Here is a 21875-nt window from a genome sequence, read left to right on the forward strand (position 1 = left end):
TGGCTAAATTTGTAGGCTGGTCTAGTTTCTCTGAAAATACAAGGGGCCTGAACTGATTAGATGCAATTTACACCACCCACCCCCACCCCGCTTATGCTAAATGGTTTAATTTGGCTTCATTTTGGATGAGGGTGAACTGCTGTGAATGTGCTGAATGCTATTTATGTGCAAAGTCATTATCAACAATAATTTACCTCAGACATGAATAGGCAGAGAAAAGGTGCTAGTATGCCTGGTAATTTAAAGGCTCTGCATTATCACGCCAAGTCACCACTTCAGTTCCAGAAGAAATAACTGAGACCACTGAAAGGATTTCCTTTGCTTTAAGAAGCATCTGAACTTTGAAATAATAGAAGGTTTTAAAATTCGGCTTTCAGTAAGGACAGTATGAATTTTAATCCCATTGTTCTAGAAAGCAAAGACTTGTTCCTTGGGGGTTTGGATGTTGAATCTGCACCCTGTTTTCTAGTTAAACCATATGTATCAGTCTTTTTAAAACAGAACCAATTTGAAATTTAATCCTGCCCAGTGTTTCACAATGAGAAGGGGAATTTGGGGGCTTGAAATGAGTAAATACCTCAGTCTAAAGCAAATATACTGACAGCATACTTTTTAAATCTGGTGATAAGACAGAAACTCCTCTACAAATGTATTTTGTTTTTTGCTGCTCGTGGCGTATGCTAAGGGATAAGGAATACTTTATTCCTTCTCATAAAAGGACAGGCTAAGAAAATTGGGGCTGTTCAGCCTGGAGAAGAGAAGGCTGCATGGAGACCTCATAGCAGCCTTCCAGTATCTGAAGGGGGCCTACGAGGATAACAGAGAGGGACTCTTAAGGGACTGTAGTGATAGGACAAGGGGTAATGGGTTCAGACTTCAGCAGTGGAGATATAGGTTGGATATAAGGAAGACGTTCTTGACTGTGAGAGTGGCGATGCATTGGAAGAGGCTGCCCAAGGAAGCTGTGGCTGCCCCATCCCTGGCAGTGTTCAAGGCCAGGTTGGACGGGGCTTGGAGTGACCTGGTCTAGTGTGAGGCGTCCCTGCCCATGGCAGGGGGGTTGGAACTAGATGAGCTTAAGGTCCACTCCAACCCAAACAATTCCATGATTCTATCATTCCATTCTATGTGCTGTATTTCTTGTTGCTTAGAATATAATAAACACTGCTCATTCAGCTACATTTTTTTGTATTAGCTTGAATAGTTAGTTCATTATATTTTGTTCTGATTAGTGTTTGATCCTGCTTCCTTATTGTAAAAATTGCTGAAACTTTAAAAGGTTTGAATGTTACTTTGTATTGTATGTGAAGTCTTCCTCAGCAACAGGTGAAGTTTCTGATGTAGTCGTGGTCTGAATTACTAGTCCAAACATATGTTTTACTGGAAGAGATCTGACCTGATCAGGATCCCTTCAGAAAGTAAAACGATGCCATATTTTTCTTAAATCCAGAGAACCATATTGTCAATGTGGCATATCTCTATATGTTTCTGAAAATACTGTCCTGTATTTGAATTTAACGTATTATTATATCTGGTTCGAGATGCACATGAATTCCGTGCACCATAAAAACTGGCTTCCCAACCTTTTAAGATCTTCAAGAACCAATATACAGAGTCACCCTTCTCAACACAGTACTTTATAACACAAAAGGTTGTTTTCACCTTGTATACCTTCTATTCTTATCTCATTGCTGGAAGCCAGTAGCAATTTCCTTCTTGGTAGTTACTAAAGCCACTGTATTTTAGCTACGAATATGTTAAAAATTGCTCTGCTGTAATTCTTAGGATATCTACACCATACAATTGGAAAGGTACTTACAGCATTTGCAGACTTACCCTAATTTGCATTAATTTGTGTAATCTGTGTATCAACGACTAGATACCTGCATGATAAGCCAGTGCCAGATTTTTAGTGCATGTTGAGTAGCTTTTCTGTGCTGAGGCTTGTTTGCATTTCACCTCTCTGTTGCAAGTAGGTAGGGCTTTACAGCTACCTGAAATGTGTCTGTGCGTGAACTGGTGGGAATTGTGGGACCATTTGTGGGACTGTCCCTAACAAGCTGCTAGCTAGTGAGGTGGTCGCCTGTGTCTTCATCTCTTTCAAAGAGATTTTGTTTTTAAACAGGCAAACCTTTTTGTTCAGGCAAACCGTAGCTGCTTTATTTTTATTCCATTAGATCTCACACAGCATTTTGCAGTTGACTTTCCAAATAATGAATAAGAAAGATTAATTTATTTTCAACTTACTTCACTTCTTTTAAAAAAAACCCAGAAAACTAGAATTGTATTGAAAGGTAAAACACAAATACGAAAGCAAGCTTTGGTGGTTGCTATTACACGCATCAGTTACACTGATAAAGAAAGTTGTATATAAAGCAAGACAGATGTGAAATTAAAGCCAATAAAGATGTACATTAATGCTAAATACAATGTCTGCAATTAATTTTAAGCAAGTTGAACATGTGGTGCATATTAGAGTTCGTAAAATCTTGCCACAGGCAAACAGTTACTGTGCATACATCAAGTCTGGAAGGAGAGCCAACTGCAAGTGATTAAAGAAGTGTGGAGCATAGAATTAATCATAATTTGCTACGAAAGTAGTAAAGGAGTAAACAAGATTCTGTCATCCTAAGTTCAGAAACTATTCTATCGTTTGGAAAGGAATTTAAAATAGATCTCATGTTTGCTGAAACAGGAAGTTTTGATGTTCATAAAATGTGCCATAAAAAAAAAAAAAAATCTGGCTCTGCTCTACATTTCATAACTTTTCTCAACAGAGCAAATAACCTGAAACTGAAGTCACCTGTCAGTCTAAACTTTAAACCCCTGAAATCAGTTACGGGATTAGAAACTTATCTAATTATGTCTGCTTCTCTCCAAATGAGAATGCTCAGTGAAGTAAAATATACTTCTTGGTAAAAGAGCTTATGAAAGGGATAATTTAAAAACAGGTTGTTGACTGCTGGAATTGTCAAGACAATTCATTCTCTTTGTCTTAGAAAAACTATGTCAGTAAAGCCTAATTACTATATCCTTCAATGTTAAAGAAGGTGATGCTAAAAAAAATACCTAAAAAAACCCCCAAATGTCACCAAGATGCATTTACATTTATGCTATTTGGTCAGATGCATTTTACTCTCTATACTGCTTTGTATGCTGTATAGAATTTTGTACTCTAGATAATGGATTTATGTATTAATGTAACTATCGATTTGCTGCCTTCAAGACAGGGTAGGCTAGGGTTGCTAGCAAGTGTGTGGAGCACCTTCTTGTGAAAAGCTCTATAATGGGACAGAAGATAATTTCAATTTGATTGCTGGAATAACAGTAAGGGATTGATAGAGGAATTTTTTTTTCAGTTTAAGAAATTGAAAATGAGAGAAACTATACTGGAAAATTCTGCAGTTTGCAGTGTAGAAAACTGATCTCTTCAAAATGTGGAAACAGAATACTTCGACTAGAATCATGTTCCGTCCAGTCAAATCCTTCAACCATCCTGATGACCTAAATCCGAATCTGAACTCAAGTGTCTAAATATGAAATCTGCCACACCTGTACTGTAGTAAAGATGGGCCAGTCAAAATCCTATCTTTTTTCTGGCCTTGGCTCACCACCCAAGAGGACAAATAACAGCATTTAGCAAGTAATGACACATCTATGTCTTTGAATACAGATAAAATGGATACTCATTTTGCTTTTCAACTCAGTCTGAGCAGTGCATCTGCCAGCATATCATAAGTATGGGTTGGAGATAGAAAAGGACGTGTTGAGGAACACTGAGAATGCCATATGCTAGTTCTTCTGTGGATTATCCTACTGAATCATCTAGTTGTATATAGGATTAGTTACTTCTCCATATGGTGCTTAAGGGCCAAATTGCTGCTGGAATATTTTCCAAAGGTTATTTTTATGTTTTGCTGTACTACGCGATTTTGTTAAAAATTACATCATAACCTGCACCTACACCGAGGTATTTTAAAGCACCCAAAGAGATTTACACATTTTGCTCTATGTTTTAGCAATTATAATACTCTTTTAATTAGTAATCTTTGAAGAACTGTGTGTAATTCATTCACTGCTATACATACATTTCTGTACGAATACAGTCTGCGAGCCTCATAAAAGTGGGTGTGGGTGGTATGAAATCATATATGCTGCTAATTGACAATTATGCAGTTGCTTCTAGTTTCAAACAGGAAAAAAAGTCAGTGTAGACTGGCAGCTAAAAAAGAAAGGGCAAGGTATAAAATACCTTTTTTTTTGCTAACAGTTCGTGTAATACTATTTAAATCAATTTTAAGCTAGCTAAAACTAATCAGCTTTAGCTAAAATAAACTTCTTTTATTCTTGCTATTCTATACATTAGCTAGCAAGCTCTGTCAAGATGCCATTATAATTATATGAATTACAGATCTATTCCTATTCCCATCTATACCTACACTTGAGTGACGTGAATGAATTAGGGTAGAACTTGGCTAGTATGCATTAGTCCTGAATACTTCTCAAAATACCTTAACAAAAATGTCAAAAGGTACTTCATTTATTCTAACTTCTGTAACTGTTTGTAATAAATATGTTTATGCATAATTTACATATTAAGTTTAACGGTGATGGAGGTTATTAGAGAACTCTGATGCCTTTGCTAGGAATGGAAAAGCCACATGCGTCTGAGAAGAATGGAAAGAGTGAGTCGTTTTTTGATAAGGACAAGGAGTAGTGCACTGGAATAAGGCAGTGGGGCTAGCAAGAGCAAGTGTTGCCTGCATGCTTCTTGGTTGCAGAGAGCTGGCTGAGTTTATCCCATGGCCAATGGCCACATGCAGCACAGCACAGCCTGCACCTGCTCAGGCACACTGTGATGTGGGCCACTGGGTCCTCCATATGCTGTAGTCCTTACCATCATCATGACACACGAGAACCAAATTAAACCTTTTCTATTAGGCGGCTTTAAATAATGCACACTACAGCAAAAGAACTTCTTAATTTTGAAATCATACCATATTTGATCAGATTTCAGATCCTAAAGAATAATTTCAAAGCTCTGCCACCATCTAGTTGAAGATGTCCCTGTTCGTTGCAGGGGGTTGGACTAGATGTCCTTTGAAGGTCCCTTCCAACTCAAACTAGTTTATGATTATATATATTGAAAAATTCATAGCTAAATTCTTACTGTCTTTGATAACTCAGACTGAAAATAATTTCTTTTCCATTTAAAATAAATGTATTTACTTTTCTTTGGTATAGAATCATAGAATCACAGAATGGTTTGGGTTGGAAAGGACTTTAAGATCATCTAGTTCCAACCCCCTGCCATGGGCAGGGACACCTTCCACTAGGCCAGGTTGCTCAAGGCCCCGTCCAATCTGGCCTGTTTTCTTGGTCAGTTAAGTGAGTCCTCCTTCTCTATAAACTGGGTTTTTTTTTAATATATCAGTAAATAAGACACATAAAAAACTGAGTGTGGGAAATGCCAAACTTCAAGTGTGCATAATGCAATGAAGAACTTGATTGAGACTAATAAAAGTACTTTACAAGAACTGAATGCTTGTAATCCTTTGCACAGAGTAATTCTCTGTCTTTGTAGATAAAGGGTTTTTTTCTGGCAAGGAGATGTCCCATTTCGATCTAAATAGCACAGTCAGTTGCAACAAAACCAGAATCAAAATACCCAAAGCCTGGTCTTATAGAACAAGAGAGGAGAGTACTGTGCTGTAAACCTAGGGTAAACATCAATAGATGTAGAGCTTCAGGCAGAAAAAGCTCTCCCTTAAGAGATTCCAGTGTAGCTTTGCTAACTGCAGCATGACATGACTGCACATGAATAAAAACACACCTGAATGGAAAACCTACATTTTCCAGCCCAGAACATACAAATGTTACAATGCACAGTCTGGAAACATTAGCAATGCTGGAATATTCCACAACTGCAACAAATCTCTGTCCTATTCACAGATGTCTTCACATTCCCTGATACACTTCTTGGCTACAATTGCGCTGTGTATTTTTAGCACACGAATGAACTGTGGTCCTTTTCTAAGTAACTGCAGAGCGAATTGGAGCATCCAGTGGGAGACTAAAACATGGACTGTGTCTGCTAACAGAAAGGTTAGAGCTGCCCAGTAGTACTTGCTACAGGATAAAGCTATCAGTTGCTTTCCTGTGAAAGCAAGGGAAGAAGCCTCATCACAGGCTAGGATGCCAAAGCTCACTGCCTTTTCTGGTTCCTTTAAGCCATCAGCAAGATGCCCTTTGGAGAATGGAATAATCAGGGATAACTTATACCCTATATTCACAGCAGAAACAATCTACCATTTTTCCAGCTTGCTTTATGTCCTTTCACTAGACTGGAGAAGGTCAATACATAAACAGAATAAAACTTTTCCTCCTAGATAAGCAGCATGTTTTCCTTCAGTAGTTATCATTTCACTCCTCTGTTCTGTACTAGGGAGATGTGCTTTCTCCGTACCTTGGTGTTCTAGCTGCCTAGATTGCAACAGTCCATGTTTTGGGGTCTTTTTGCTGTTGTTGTTCAAAGTCTGTATGAAAACAAACTGATTCTGGAACGATTTTCTGTATGAAAGAACAAAAATAACAGCACAGAGAATGCAATACTTGTGTTAACTTCAACATCTCCTTCAAAATAGAATGCATCAGCAAAATTCTGTCTAGCACCTCGTCATATGCACAGATGGCATGAGAACTGCTAGTGAAACAGCTTGGTTTCTTTCTTTCTCACTTTCTTAGCCTTGATTTTTCATCCTTGATTTAATTTATAATTTTCACGTCTTTTGAATTTTTATTGCATGAGATCATGTTTGTGGTCTTGCACAGCCATTTCTTTATTAAGAGCTTCAAAAATACCTGCATTATGTTCCTTGCTATGATGCTTTTCTTTCTATAACTATTTTTGGCTTGTCAGATGTCTCCCAAGCCTTCGTCAAGGAGAATGACTTAATTTCTCAGTCTGTGTCACTCTCTCACTGCTGTTTTGAATAGGGTATTGGAGACACTTGCCTGCGTGAAAAGCCATCAGTCCATACTAAACTGTGCCTAAACACCACCATGTGGTAGCCAGCTATCTTACCTCCTTTCCTCTCTGTGATCATCTCTGATTTTAAATACCTTTCCTTGCTTTTATGGAAATTTTCCAATGCATTTCTTTGAGTAGGGCCTGGCATGAACAACTGCGTGAGAATCAGCTTTGATTTCTTTCACCAATTCTTCAGAGTATTTCCTTTATGAAAACTGGATGAGATAATTTTCCTTCAGCCTGGCATCTTTCAGGCCCATGATCACATACAGTGCTAGGACTTGCAGCTCCTACTTACCAAGTGTCGGGATTCATTTAGGGAGACAGTTTGAAAGAGGCTGCCAGGGAGCCAGAAAAAGCACACATCTATGTTTGAGGGATTGACTCATAACCTAATCAGTCACTCATACTTAGAACATCTGTAATAACTTATAAAGTTACTGAACTCCAGCTTAGACATGGTAAACAGATCATCTTGAGAGACGACACAGAAATTTTCAGGTGTGGGCAGGCATAATCAAAGTCCTCTGCTCTGTCCTTGACAGGTTCTTCAAGGAGACCAAGAACCTGTACTCCACCCAGTATGTGGCTAAACAATTTCTGGTAGACAAGAGAGCCTGACATCTCTCTGTCCATCCCCCATGCCCTCTGTGAGTAACCTAACTAAACCACATTGCTCAGAATCTCAGTCAACTGGACCTTGGCAGTGTTAGTCAATCCCAGTATCCCATTCCTGATTTCACTAGCTATGGCGTTGGCTTTGATCTTTATATAATGCTCACAAAATAAGATTCGTTCTGAACCTCCTAAAATGACTGGGCATGAAATGTTTCTCATAATGCAATGTATAAAGTTTTATCACTGTCTTTAGAAGGCTATAACAGGCACAAGAAGCCTAAAGCCATGAATATGCTAAACAAGACATATCCTAGGAATGTTAATGAAGGAGCCTTCGGGAGTAGAGAGCAAGAAGGTAATCTTTACTCTTTTCTACCTCCACACACACACCCAGGTCTCCAGCATCTCTCTTGTATCGAAAGAGTCTGTGGTCTGAAAGACTGCGCAGGCCAGGCTAAGAGATGGAACAGCAGTGCTCAGAAAAGGGAGAAATGTTTCCAGAATGAACTGAAAAAGCTTTCCAGCATGAGAGAAGGGAGACAGCAGCGCAGCGGACCCCATGAGACCTGAGGGAGTTTGTGAAAACCTTTATCCTCATTTTACAGGAGAGAAAATTAAACTGAAAATTACCTTCCCAAAAAAAAGAAGGGTAAGATGATTTACACACCACAACAAAGTGGAATAAGGTGGCATTTCAGAAAGGAGTTGATTTAAAAATAAGTACAAATCCCGGACTGCGTAGGTGCTTTGTGAGAAACACCTAAAAATGCAGATGAATGGGAAAGGGAGCTGGTGTAGACAACAGCCAAAAAAAAAAAAAAGAAAACAGAGTTTCAAACTTCCTTCTTGATTGAGTCAGTCTTTCCACTTATATTTGAAGTAGTCAGGAGAGGATCTTGATAACCTTTTAGTTTATCTTCACCAAGAAAAGGTTACCTGTCTAGTCTTTGCTGAATCCTTAACAAACACCCACAACTCTGGTTTCAGGAAATTACACATAATTTTGTGAGGGGTTTTTTGTTTGTTTTAAGAAGCCTTTACATGAGAGTCAATCTGTTATAGTGGGGGATACATTTGCATTCCTCTCTGTATTTGCCAGAGAGACAGAGATGACATCTCTTCTGCATAAACAGGTACTTGCAATGTAATAAACTACTGCTTGGCATGTTTGCCAGCATCCTATAAATTAGATGTATAGGGTGTGTAAGTAAAAGACGTGGGATCACTGACAAGGAGACTATGCTACTGACATCTGAGAAATAAAAAGTGCAGAATGAGAAAGGAACACTGTGTTAAGGCAGGCTAATTTATTTGTGCTTTTCTTTGGTGCTGATCACCACACAATAAGCCATTGCTTTGGAAATGGTGGTAAACTTATTCCTGTTCAGCCAGTAGCAATTTAAAAATGCCTCTGCAAGAGATGATAGGTGTAAACTTCACATGCACATTTAATCTCTTATATATGTGGGGGTTTTTGTGTGTGTGTATTTTATCTTTAACTTCAGCAATCAAAACATGCTCCCTTTTGTTTTCCTGTGCAGGTCTACACTGAACCAACGCACCCAAACATGCTTCAGGAACTCTTCAATACAACATGGGAAGACAAAGCTGAGAAAAGGGGTCCACTACTGACGCGCAGTCCTTGGAAGCTTTATGTCTCTCTCTCTTAACCATAAGCTAAAAGCCCTCAAAATAATCGTACAAGCAAAGAGACATTCTTTATTTTAATGAATCTGACTGACTTTTCCTTCTGGTTTCTGAGAAAGAGTGTAATAAATTAGTATTTTCCATCATTTTTTTGAAAATCTTTTATACAGGATAAAAAATGGAAGGATTTCAGTGAACTATTTTATTTCTACAACTAGGATTTAAGGAAAAAATCAAATATGGCAAGATCTGACATTAAACATAATAAGTTAACAGCATGATATTGCCTTTCACCAGCTGAGGAGCTGGCTCTGCTCCTGGATGTGAGCTCAACACGTTCAGTGCTCCATCTCCCAGATCCATTCAGTAGGTATGGCTCTAGCTGGCAAGGCTAGCAGGTTTTCCGCCCTTCCCTTGCAGTTGAAAATAAAATGCCTGATTTTACTCAGAAACTCAGAAATATTAAAACCAAACCAAAGAATATGGTGCAATACCTGCACCATGTGTTGCCACTTAACTAGTATATCAACACTCTACGTACCAGTCCCTGGTCGCAGTCTAAGTGAATAACCAAAAGGAAGAAATGGGCAAGATGAGGCATGCAGCATGGGGCTCAAACCTTCCCTGGGTCAGAGAGGGCATTCCAGAAAACCACTATCTATAGAATCTAACCCACTATATTACAGCAAAGATCACTATTCACCATTAATACATCAAGATAAGGTGATACATACAAAAAATAAAAAATAAAAAATAAGTAAAAACCCAACCCCTCCCAAAAGAGATATTGCGTGAACTCAGGAAAAAAACCAACCAAACAAAACCAGAGAATTTATCACCTGTGGAAGAAGGGACTGACACCTCATGAGAACTACAAGGATGGTGTTAGGTTATGTAGAGAAAGTTAGAAAGGCAAAGGCATAGATGGAACTCTGGGCACTGCCATAAAAAATAATAAAAAGTACTTTTACAAATACATTAGCAATAAGAAGAGGGCCAAGGAGAACCTCCATCCTCTACTGGGTACTAGGGAAAACCTAGTGACTGAAGATGAGGAAAAGGCTGAAGTACTTAATGCTGCCTTTACCTCAGTCTTTGATAGTCACACCAGCGATTCTCAGGGTTCTCAGTTCTCTCAGTTGGATGGCAGAGATGGGGAGCTGATTGAAGTCCCCATAATTCAGGAAGAAACGGTTACTGACCTCCTGCTCCTCTTAGACGGATACAGGTCGATAGGTCTGGATGGGTTACACCCAAGAGTGCTGAAGGAGCTGGCAGAGGAGCTTGCTAAGCCACTCTCCATCATGTACCAGCAGTCCTGGTCTAGTGGGCAGGTCCCTGAGGATTGAAGGTTGGCCAATGTGACACCTCTATAAAAAGGGCAGCAAGGACGACCCTGGGAACTACAGGTCTGTCATCCTGATCTCAGTACCGGGGAAAGTCTTGGAGCAGATGATCCTAAGTGAGACCATAAAGCATGTGCGGGAAGATGGAGGGATCAGGCCGAGTCAGCATGGGTTCACAAAGGGCAGGTCCTGCTTGACCAACCTGATCTCCTTCCACAATAAGGTGACCCGCCTGGTGATGAGGGAAAGGCTGTGGACATTTGTCTATTTGACACCATCTTCCCTAGTGTTCTCTCTTTCCCCACCCTTTGTTCCTTCCCTGTACATCCCCCAAGTCCTGCATCCTCCTCGGACTGGAAGGCATATTTCTAACCTCCCCTAATTTAAAAACCTACACAAATATATTTGATGTTAAACTAAAAATTAATATCAACTTCTGTACCCAGTTCTTCAACAAACTTCCAGCTACAGGCAATTGGAGAGCTCTTTTCAGTTTCATAATTGAGCTAATTAGAAACACATCACGGATGTTTAATCTTCACCTCCCTATACCAATTTTAATACCAGTAAACATTGCAAATTTGCACCTGGGACCGTATCTGCACAGCTTGCTCTGACTTTTTTCTCTTCAAAAGAGAGGTAACAATTGCAGGTACCATTACATCTCATAGACTTAGGGATGGAAATCTTATTTTAAAGAAACTCTCAGGAAGATTCGAGACTGTGGGCTTCTCAGGGACTACTGGACACTGTATCTGCAGTCTAGTGAAGTTACTTACTTCACTTGTAAATAGCAAGCAAGATATTTACTTGGTATTAATGTTGTAGGACACAGGGAAGATCAGGCACCTAATCATTATCTGTACGGCATACAGGAGATGGATTGCCTCAGCATTAGCAGACCACTTCATAATTTTTATACCAGCAGGAATTCCTTCTGAGGGAAGGAATTCACTGTAAACCCATTTTTTGCCAGGTAAGAATATCACACCCAAACCCATACCTACCTGAAACTTCTTCCTCTGAAAGGCAACGCATGCATTTTGAAAAAATTTATTTATTTTCACTGCTTTAATCTCTCTACTGTAGTGTTAGCACTTAACGTAAGCATCCACTCTTCTACTGTTCTATTTACAATCCATTGAAATGTATACTCTACAAATACAATACATATTTTCAGAAATGTAAGGGAAATACACAATTTTGTAGGATTTAAAAAAGTTACACTCATCTGTACAGGATCCTCAAATCATCCAAAAAGTAAAATTTACAAAACAGTATCCACACAGCTATGTAAGGGCAGGTGCTACAGTGACAAAGCAGCAAACTTGCTAATACAATAAAATACAGAAAATTAAAGTGTTTTGGGGCACCAGATAAGACATTTAGTACCGCTGAAGTTGTAAATTTAGTAATACCCATATTTCTAGAAAGATGTAACTGCAAACCCAGAGAATGTTCTGAAAAATATTAAACATTATATACACGAGGTAAATGTACCTTGGTCTTTTAAGAGGTAATTTGAGTTTAAAGCAACTGATATGGTGAAGGTTTCTTTTAAAAACAAAACAAAACCCCACAAAACAAAAAACAAAACCAAACCAAAACACAAAATGATACAATCCTTTCAATGGCACTATACAAACAATGAACTAACTAAAAGGTGAATTTCATGGCAATCACACTCCGAATGATTATTGAGGAAAAAAAAAAAAAAAAGCCTCTTATTTCATTTGACACCTTCATGTCCCCATATAGTCAATCCCAATGTCTTTACCTGTACATAAAGTCTTTCTTAGGATTATAAGTGGAACCATTGGCAGGTGACAGTGTGTCATACTTGGAAAGTCAGCTCGAGAAATGTCCCAGAATTCCAGCTTTTAAGGTTGGAAGGTCCCTGAAGAATTCCAGCATTCCAAAAATCAACGTTTTGGGCTTTTCAGCATCAGACCATTTCCGATGCTCCTCATCTTCCACATCCATATCCACGTGGTCACAAGTCTGTAAACCAAACTGAGGCTTCAATGCTATTAGAATGTCAAATTGATTAAACCCACAAAACTTAAGTGAATGTATAACGTATGTAATATTTACAATAAACATTTGCATCAGTATTCATCAGAAAATGTTTTGGTATATACTTGAAATGATACAAAATTAATATTCTGAATGCTAAAATATTTTGGTCCCCCTGGATTTCCAAGAGCAAATCTGGTGATATTACAATCTTAATTTAAAAAATACTTATGTGTACCTGTGTCCATATATATAAGATATGATCTTACACAGGTAACATTTAAAGTTACATAATATATACAGACACAGCCTTTGTAAAAGGTGTTCAGTTTATATAATGGAAAAGAAGAACAAAGCCTGAAGTTGTGGTGTCAGAACTGAGGATACATACAGCCTTATTCAGAATTTCCCTGTTCTGCATTCCAATATGAATAATAAGGTGTCCCAAAATAACGTTCCTAACACACACACGGTATCAAGCATCCTTCCTGTGCTCTGTTTTTGCAAGCTTCTATTACGAAGTGAAAAATTAGAACAACGTAAGAACAGTTGCTAGCAATTCAGGAGAATGAAGACTACTAGGTGTTTGAGATGAGACAGATGTAACAAACCACTGTAGAGTTGACTGAAAAGTCTGTATGATGTGATGCTGCTCAGCTGCTGCAGATTCTCTTTTAAATGCAACAGAACTACTGCTTACATTTTAGGAAACTAAACATTATGGTAATAAGGCTTTGTAGGTGCTAAAATAAGCCCCTAATGAAATTACTTCATGGATTTCATTGGAAGCTCTCTGATGTTACCATCAAGATTACTATAGAGATCTGAAGCATGCTGGTAGCCTGACGATTCTGAAGTATGAACTATACCATTTGTATCTATGATAAAGATCCAGTTATGCCTATGAAAAGCTCTCTGTAGACTATATACTGAAGAATGAAAAGGAAGCAGAGGTAAGGTTGCTGTGTTTGTTGATAAGAGGATGCATACTGATGTGTTCTGGAGAGTAGGAACTTAGGTGGCATATTAATTACCACTTTCACATACTGAAATACTACTGAGTGTTTTGGGCATTAATAAAAGCAAAGGACAACCAGACTCTTCCTAAAGTGGCAATAAAAAAAAAAAGAAATATTCCTGTTAACAGCATTTTTTAAAAGAGAATTTTCCACATTAATTCCCCCAGTCCCCTCCAGAAGTTGTACATTTGGTCAAAGAAGCAATTCAATTTCTAAAGAAGATTGCGAAAATCTTGTAATATCCTTAAAATCTCAGGCAAATCTTGTCTAAAGCCATGCATATTCTTCTGTGTTCTTATGACAACACAAGCCATCATAAGCTTTGTTCTTGTAACTATGAAGAGAATTGCTGAAATCCTCTGGTATTTGTATCCAAAGACCTGCAGCTCACCACTTTCTGCAGCTCACCACTTTCTGTGTATTAGGCACACACAAAATATATGCACATAAAATTTATAAGCAGCTTTGAACTTTCTCATACAAAAGCCCGAATAACTTCTCCCTAATTACAGGTGCACTTAATCCTTGTTTAATTGCAAACATTGTTCTTTGAGCCTTAAGACTCTGCGGAACTGCACAGAAAATATGCTTTTCATATTTGATTTAATGGAGCAAAATCTCCCTTAAGAGCATCTTACTCATGCTACTTTTCTGAAGTAGATGGGTACTTCAAGCATTTTAGAAGTACCACTTGGTAAAGAAAAAAAAAAAAAAAATCTTAAATATAATTATGACTCATGACTTGACAATTACAAAATATGACAGTGAATTAACTAGCTTACGCTATTTAAAACTCCCACAGTGGTTTAAAGGGTCAGCTTTTGGTAAAATTAAAGGTATTCCATGAATTACGTACTCACTTGCTGAAATGAGTGTGAATTAGATCTTAGCTAGGCAAAGGAACAGTTGGTCTTTAATTTGTTTTTTGAAACCAAAAGTACCATAGGCTTTGTACACTCCTACTGTTTTGCATTAAAAGACTCAAAAGCGGCACTTACTGGTATAATACAATCTATTTTGAAGGCAATGTAATGTTCTGAGAAAGTGGAAAAAAACCCCAGTAATCATGTATAAAGTACAGTTGCATAAATTATGTTCCCACAACTGAATGAGGTCAATTTGTAAATCAAAGAGTCCAAACGATGTACTACCTTAACAGCTAGCAAAGTGTACTCCAACAGTACATTCACAATCTGAATCAAAGAACTAAGACAGTGGTTCAGAATAGTCAATGTACCAGCCAGGAATAAAGTTGCTTAAAGAGCCATCAATGCACTCTAGAACAAATTAGTGAATCAATTCAATTTTAAAAGTGACCTCCTATTTTTAGCACAGTTAACTGAAAGTTAAGACCAGCTATCAAAATAAAAAATTATAGGTTAATAAAAACGAAACTAGACTACACAATGTTTTGTAAGTAACCTGGGAAAGAGGTTCATAGTGCACAGAAAGGACCCAACACAACTGTTCAGCACATCCACAAAAATCCTAGTAAGTGACGTTCCTATGAAGTACTAAAAGGCAGCAATATCCTTCTGTTCCCCCAGTGAGGTAGAACAATTAACCTTCTTAACACGCCACTCTGGTGCAGATATGGATTTTTACAGTATTCTTCGGTAGCAAATCCAGGATTACATCTTTATCCCCTCCTGTTGACTAAGTTGTGATAACGTTTTCTTAATGCGCAAAGCTGTTAGCCTAGCGGCTCCATTGGCATACCAGCATTCCCGCATAATTTTTGCCATTACTCGTAATGCCTGCAAAGGAAAGAGAAGTAATTATATGTACCAGGGTAGCCCAGGTAGCCTCTGTTCTGCCTTAGCCTCTTCATGCATTTCTGAAGTCTATTATTACCCATGTATTTATTTCACACATGCTACAACCCAGTTCTCTCTTCCATCGCATCTTATCAATCTCTCATTCCTACTCTAGCCTACCACAGCTATTCTCCTAAGCTCTGAATCAGAAAGCACTGGTTCTAGCCCTAGATGGGTTCCTAGAGCAAGCAATATGAACAAAGTTGGCTGGAAAGGCAAGAGCTCACTGCTGTGCATACTAATGCCTGTGCAGTGACTACCAGCATAATGAATTCACCCCAGAATCAGGTGAACACTTCTACAGAGGCATGGTCAGTAGTCGCCACCACATGTATGCTGCAGTTCTAAGTCTTTGCCTTACTAGAGCTTCAGCTTCCTAATAACAGCGTTCATCTTTCAGTAAGTGCATACAGTACAAATTCTGAGATGCACAAAGTACTAAGGCCATCACAATTTTGGGTGAAAATTCTTAAAGGTTTGTTTTTTGGTTTTGGTTTTGGTTTTTTTTTTTTTAAGAAAAATTACTATTTTGGCCAGTCTGTAGGCCAAAATAGTAGGATATCTGTAGGACGGTCCTTCATTACGCAATGATAGGGCAAAGACCCCTGAGCGAGTTCCAAGCAAGCATTTACATGAAGCAGCATAGCACTGTTGAAAGAGATAACCAGCCTAGTTACAAACCAATTGGCACAGACCTGATTACCTCATGTATGCTTACTACCCTTGTTGTGGGTTAACCCCAGTAGGCACCTAAGCCCCTCACAGCCACTCACTCGCTGCCTGTCCAGTGGGATGGGGGACAGAATCAGGAAGGCAAAGTGAGAAAACTTGTGGGTTGAGATGAAGACAGTTTAATAGGTAAAAGGAAAAAACAAGTCAAAACTAAGAAAAACAAGTGATACAAACCCAATTGCTTACCACCATCTGACCAATGTCTAGTCTGTCCTCGAGAAAGAGCAACCCCTGGAAAACTTCCCCCCCCTCAGTTTTACTGCTGAGCATGACATTATATGGTATGGAATATCCCTCTGATCAATTTGGGCCAGCTGTCCCAGCTGTGTTCCCTCTCAGCATCTTGTCTACGCCCAGCTTACTCAGTGATACGTGGTGGGGACAGAATGAGAAATGGGGAAAGCCTTGAAGCTGTGTAAGCACTGTTCAGCATTACCTAAAACATCGGTGTGCTATCTGTTTTGGTCACAAATCCAAAACACAGCCCATATCAGCTTCTATAAGGAAAGTTAACTCAACCTCAGGCAGCTACAGTACAACCCCAGTTGCACAATCTATTTGCAATGTTGCTTCCTGTGTAATATAATTCAGACTAGCTTTAATTTACATTAATATCACCTATGATTCACAGGAATGGATCCTAGAATGCTCCACACAAGGTTAGCTATTAATGTGTGTGAAAATACATTAAATATTAGTGTATAACACCAAGGATCAATGACATTCAATAAAGCTACAATGATCGGAATGAAATTAAGCTCTAGAAGCAGCCCTTCTCCCTTCAACAAGCAGCACGATTTATAAGCCATTGAAATCAATAAAAGCTCCAGCGTCCATTAAAGCAGCTTTAGCAAGATGAGTTAATACCTCACAGCTCTGCCATCTGTTTGGAATATTGGGCCTTAACTTCTGCTCACACACAACTTTCCTCATTTCTTCAACAGAAGGATCTGAAGGAACGAGGTCATAATACGGCAACTGGTAATCTTCATGGATTCCTGTAATACGTTGAAAATGGCTTTATTTAGGTAACGTTAAATTACATACTCTTCACATTTTACTGTGTTCCTTATCAGCACCCTACCACTTTCTTTTTTTGGTTTTCATTTTTAAGAACTACATTACAGTGACTAATAGTAAAAAAACCCAAACACCACCTTAACCATACCTTTGGCATGTTCATGTTACCCTTGAAGAATTTTCAATTTTTCAATTTATATATTTGGAAAAAATGGAAGCTATGCCAAATCTTTCAGACGCTATACTAAAGACGTGCTTGTTGGAAGCATATGATTTATAATAGCATGTTTTATTTTAAATACGGTGTGTATGTTATACACATTATACCTAGCCCTTACTTGTGGTGTTTGCCCCTTGCTCTCAAGGATGTTTAACTTCACCATTTTCGCCCCTCTATGTAAACGTTTCAGGGGGAAAAAGAAACCAAACAAACATAGACAGGGACATTTCCTATTTTTTTCAACAGGTATGGTCCATCAATTTACAAAGAGGTTAAATAAACCCATCATCATTTAAAGGATTAACAGTTAGAAAGTCTGAGACACACTAGCTATTATTACCTTGTATTTTTAGAACAGACTGTTTACTGAAACTTATTCAGGTTCTGTAAGTTATAATTCCTTAGTATGTCCAGTTTTGTAAAGACTGCTACATACCACCAATTGAACACCGCCGAGCTATTTCCCAAAACACTAATCCCATGGCATAGATGTCTGCTCGTTTGAATGACTCAAAATGTTTCATATTTATGGAGTCATCTAGAACTTCTGGAGCCATGTACCTATTTGCAATAATGAAACAAAACAAATAAACAAAAGAACATTTAATTTAATAAATACTTACTGTAGAGAAAGTTCAATGCTATCGAGCTGCTCAAAACTAAATGTAAATATGAGACAAAGGAAAATCTGCTTCATTAATCGAAGACCTCCAATGCTAGGGGATAAGTAAACTGAGGGAAACAAGCAAAGCAATAGGGGAATAAGTAAAATGTGAAACAATGAACAAATAGAGCCATAAATCTGACAAACATGGGATAACAGAGACAAAGACCCAAAGTCTTAGTTGCTAACTGATGCACTATTAAAAAACTCCAGGCATAGCTTCAGGGAGGGCCAGTCTGGATGCTGTAACTGCTGATATGCAGGAAGCAAGAGGAACATGAGGACTGTCAATATTAAAGGGAGGCCTGTAGGACAATGCAATGCCTATCAAGGAATGTTCAGGAGAAGGGTAACTGGGAGGAACAAAAGTGGGGCAAAAGACAGTACTAAGTTTATGCAAAGGGGCTAGTTGCATAAACACTTCCCAGTCACTTGTTTGATACATGTTTGTTTGACCAAGACCTGCACGTGCTTGCTGCAGTGTATCCTATTTTCTTACTAAATCCTAACTACCTGTTTATGCAACCTCACTCTCAACCTCATGTGTACATGTGCTCTAAGGACTACATGCCAGCAACTGGAGTCAGGCATGAGGGAGTGCAGGGCTAGCAACTGGAGTCAGACAAGGGATGAAGTTGCCCTTGGGCCTGGTGTGCCAGCAACTGGAAGGGAACTGCAGATCCTGGGAGCACGTGTCCAAAGGTCTTAGAACCATATCTGGAGCTACTGTGGAGGTACCAGCAACTGTAGTCAGACAATGCGTGAAGGCACCTCTAGTGCCAGCAACTAGAGCAAATGAAGGTCTCTGCTTCAGCCACTGAAGTGGAACCATGTGTCACAGGCTTCACAATCACCTGCTTAAAGGTACCAGCTACAGGGAAGAACTGAGATGACAGAAGCAGAGTAAGAGACTCTCAACAGCAGCAACTGGAGTGGGAATAACAGGTCGCAAGATCTATATGCCAGCTGCTGGGGTGTATTTCCCCCAAACCTGGCATACATGGCAGGTGTGCATATGTGTAATTCACTAGCAAACTTCAAGCTAGTCTAGCCAGCAAAGAGGTGACCCAGGCAGGGATGGTATCTGAGGCAATACCAGGCAAGTATACACTGGTATTCAAGGGAATCCTTGCATGCAGGTGTGCATACAGGTACATGCATCTGTTTGCTACTGTGCATTAACCCAGCCCAGCTGGTGAGTAGGAGACCTGCAGAGCACAGAAGAGGGCAATTAGACACACCAAAGGTTGTATTCATACTGGAGGGATTCATAAGCACACATGGGCTTGTCAGGCTACAGCAGGGACCGTGCGTTTTAACTGATGAAGTTCAATCCTGATCAGAGATTGAAGAGAAGGAAGGAGACTTGGCTGTTTACACTTATATTTTATACAAGTTCTGACAGTGTTTTATGTGGGTGTTAAAGACAGCACATGGTATATAGCAATCTCTGTAATCAGCCCTGTCAGTATTGTATGTTTCTGAATATGCCTAGCCTCCCTACTGGTTGAAGCCCAAGAAAGCAAGCAGCTGCCATATCCATGGACCTGGAATGGACAGTCTAGCCCTTAGGACATACCACGCCAGAGGAAGCCAGGCAGAAGGCAGCCCCAGCTCCTGGAATCTGCCAACATATAGCAGCCACTTATAACATCCCCTAGCAAGACCACAGAGGGAACAGACATGAAGAGCTGATTAAAAAAGCAGCACTGATAAGGATCCCTTGGGAAAAACAACTCTCTGCCATTACAGTAACTGATTATCCCATCATAAATCACGCCAGGTTTTTGGTTGGTTTTTTTTGTTTGTTTTGTTTGTTTGTTCTTCTTTTTTTTTTTTAAATAGTATACTTTATTAGCATTTCCTGCAACAGAAAAATCTGTGACAGACCGAAATATGTGACAGACTGTCCTGGTTTCAGCACACAGACTTTCAACTGAGAAAGAAAGACTGAAAACTGGTCATGGCATTGTTACCTTGTTTAGTGACTAAGCCCAATGTGGGAACATCGTCAAGCAAAATGTCAGTATGAACTGCATTGTGAGAGTTAGACAGCATCCTCCTCACTGGCTGCTGGAAGGAATGAATGGTATTTGCTGCAGTCAACATCAGTTCTAGTATTGCTTTCTCAATCTGGTATACCTCTGGCTGCTAAATCCACTATGTAATGTTTAGCAGAGTTCAGTGTGTTTCTCCACACAACTGCCTTGTCAATCTCAAGCTGACATACTAATGAAGCAGGGAAAAATACCACCAGGGCTTTGGAGAGCATAGATAACTGGTATAAAAGCAACACACACAGATTACTAGAATGGAATACAGTATCAGGTGATATCTCAACCTGGAACAGCCACAGAAGCCTATGCAGAATTTCATTTAATCAATGTAATACCAGAATTTTCTTTTCATAGGGATGGTAAACAGAATACAAGACACAGTACTTTCAGGACTATCAGACCTTCCAGAATACTCATCACTACTGTCTTATAGAAGTGACATACATTCAAGGAAGCAAGGGCTATCAACAAAAGAGCAAAAATGCACTCAGTAGTTGTATTTGATCTGGACTACCCAGAACTTCAACAAGGGTTGCTGACATGAGAGTTCTCTAAGCACTGTACAGACATATAAATTCCCCACAACTGATAAACACAGCACAAGCAGGACAACTGTCTAAAGGGGAACATAAGGTTTACTTTGACAGTATTCATTGAATGGAAGCAGAGTTCTAAGTTAAGTTTACATATGTCACAATCTTCAATATAAGCAAAACTCAAATTATTCTGGAGCACCTGTATCAAAAGCTTTTTAATCAAGAATGCAAGACTCCGATGAGTGTTTTAATGCTCTCCAGGGATTTTGCATTATTGGATAATCTTAATGTACTTGACGGTATAGTGATCAGCTTTGGGTTTAGAAGAAAGAATACTTGAGCTGTCTTAAGATCACATGGGGATGTGAAGAGTAATAAAGCTGGAAAGCCACCAAACCAAAACCCCCAACCATGTTGCAAGACTGTCAGCCAGAATCACTTCTACAAGCAGTAAAGGAGATTGTATCAGTTTCTGTAAATTGTCCTAAGGACAAAGGTTTTCACAGGAAAGACTGAAAGATGCCCGAATGTGGCAATGGAGCTGAATTCATACCCTCAAAGGAAAAAAAAAAATAAAAATCCCACCCTCTCCAGAAGTGGCTTCCATTGAATTTATTGGCAAATTGACCTCTTACCATGATCCTCCATCAATGCATTTAGATTGGCTTTGGTTACCATAACACAGAATGGTGAATGACCGCTCAAAAAGTCTGAGAGATTATTGCTGGAACAAGAGAGGCGAAAGGCAAGTAGGCCATCTAGTGCAGTCAGCAGATTAGCCATTTCATGGCTATCAGACAAATGGGAGAGAAACACGCATCTCCTTTTCAGCTTATATATTGGAAATGCATTGCTTGTCAGAAACAGTATTTTGGGTTCTGGAGAGAATTACTCTACAGAGATTAACTTAGACCTTCTGAACAAGATCTGCAATTCAATATCCTCCAAGACTGACAGGCAAAGTCTACAAAGAAGTTTAAAAATTATGTTAAGCACGAGCCACATTTGGCACTTTGGGTGCCCACTTCCCACGTCTCTTAGTCCGAAAGCTCTGTATTAGTTGCCTAAACTTCTTGTACAACATACAGGGCCGGCATCATCGAACAGGAAACATACACAACATGTTGAGTGTGACATCTCCAGTCACCAAGCC

At 39.1% G+C, this 21875-nt stretch overlaps 1 protein-coding gene across 3 annotated transcripts in view; it reads right to left on the reverse strand.

Moving 5' to 3' along the window:
* Positions 1 to 11680: 11680 nt before the first annotated feature.
* The window catches only part of TGFBR1 (transforming growth factor beta receptor 1), a 37711-nt gene continuing 27516 nt past the window's right edge, over positions 11681 to 21875 (reverse strand). For 2 of the 3 annotated variants that reach the window (XM_030486012.1, XM_030486143.1), the window contains exons 7-9: positions 17902 to 18026; positions 17093 to 17223; positions 11681 to 15433 (exon numbers count right to left, since the gene is read on the reverse strand). In XM_030486012.1, the coding sequence (XP_030341872.1) occupies positions 15308 to 15433; positions 17093 to 17223; positions 17902 to 18026 (382 nt within the window). In that variant the 3' untranslated portion in view covers positions 11681 to 15307. The remainder of the gene's footprint in view (positions 15434 to 17092; positions 17224 to 17901; positions 18027 to 21875) is intronic. The other variant, XR_003991426.1, reaches the window with a different exon arrangement.

The sequence above is a fragment of the Strigops habroptila genome, chromosome 1, assembly GCF_004027225.2.
Source record: "Strigops habroptila isolate Jane chromosome 1, bStrHab1.2.pri, whole genome shotgun sequence".
In the NCBI taxonomy this organism is placed as follows: domain Eukaryota; kingdom Metazoa; phylum Chordata; class Aves; order Psittaciformes; family Psittacidae; genus Strigops; species Strigops habroptila.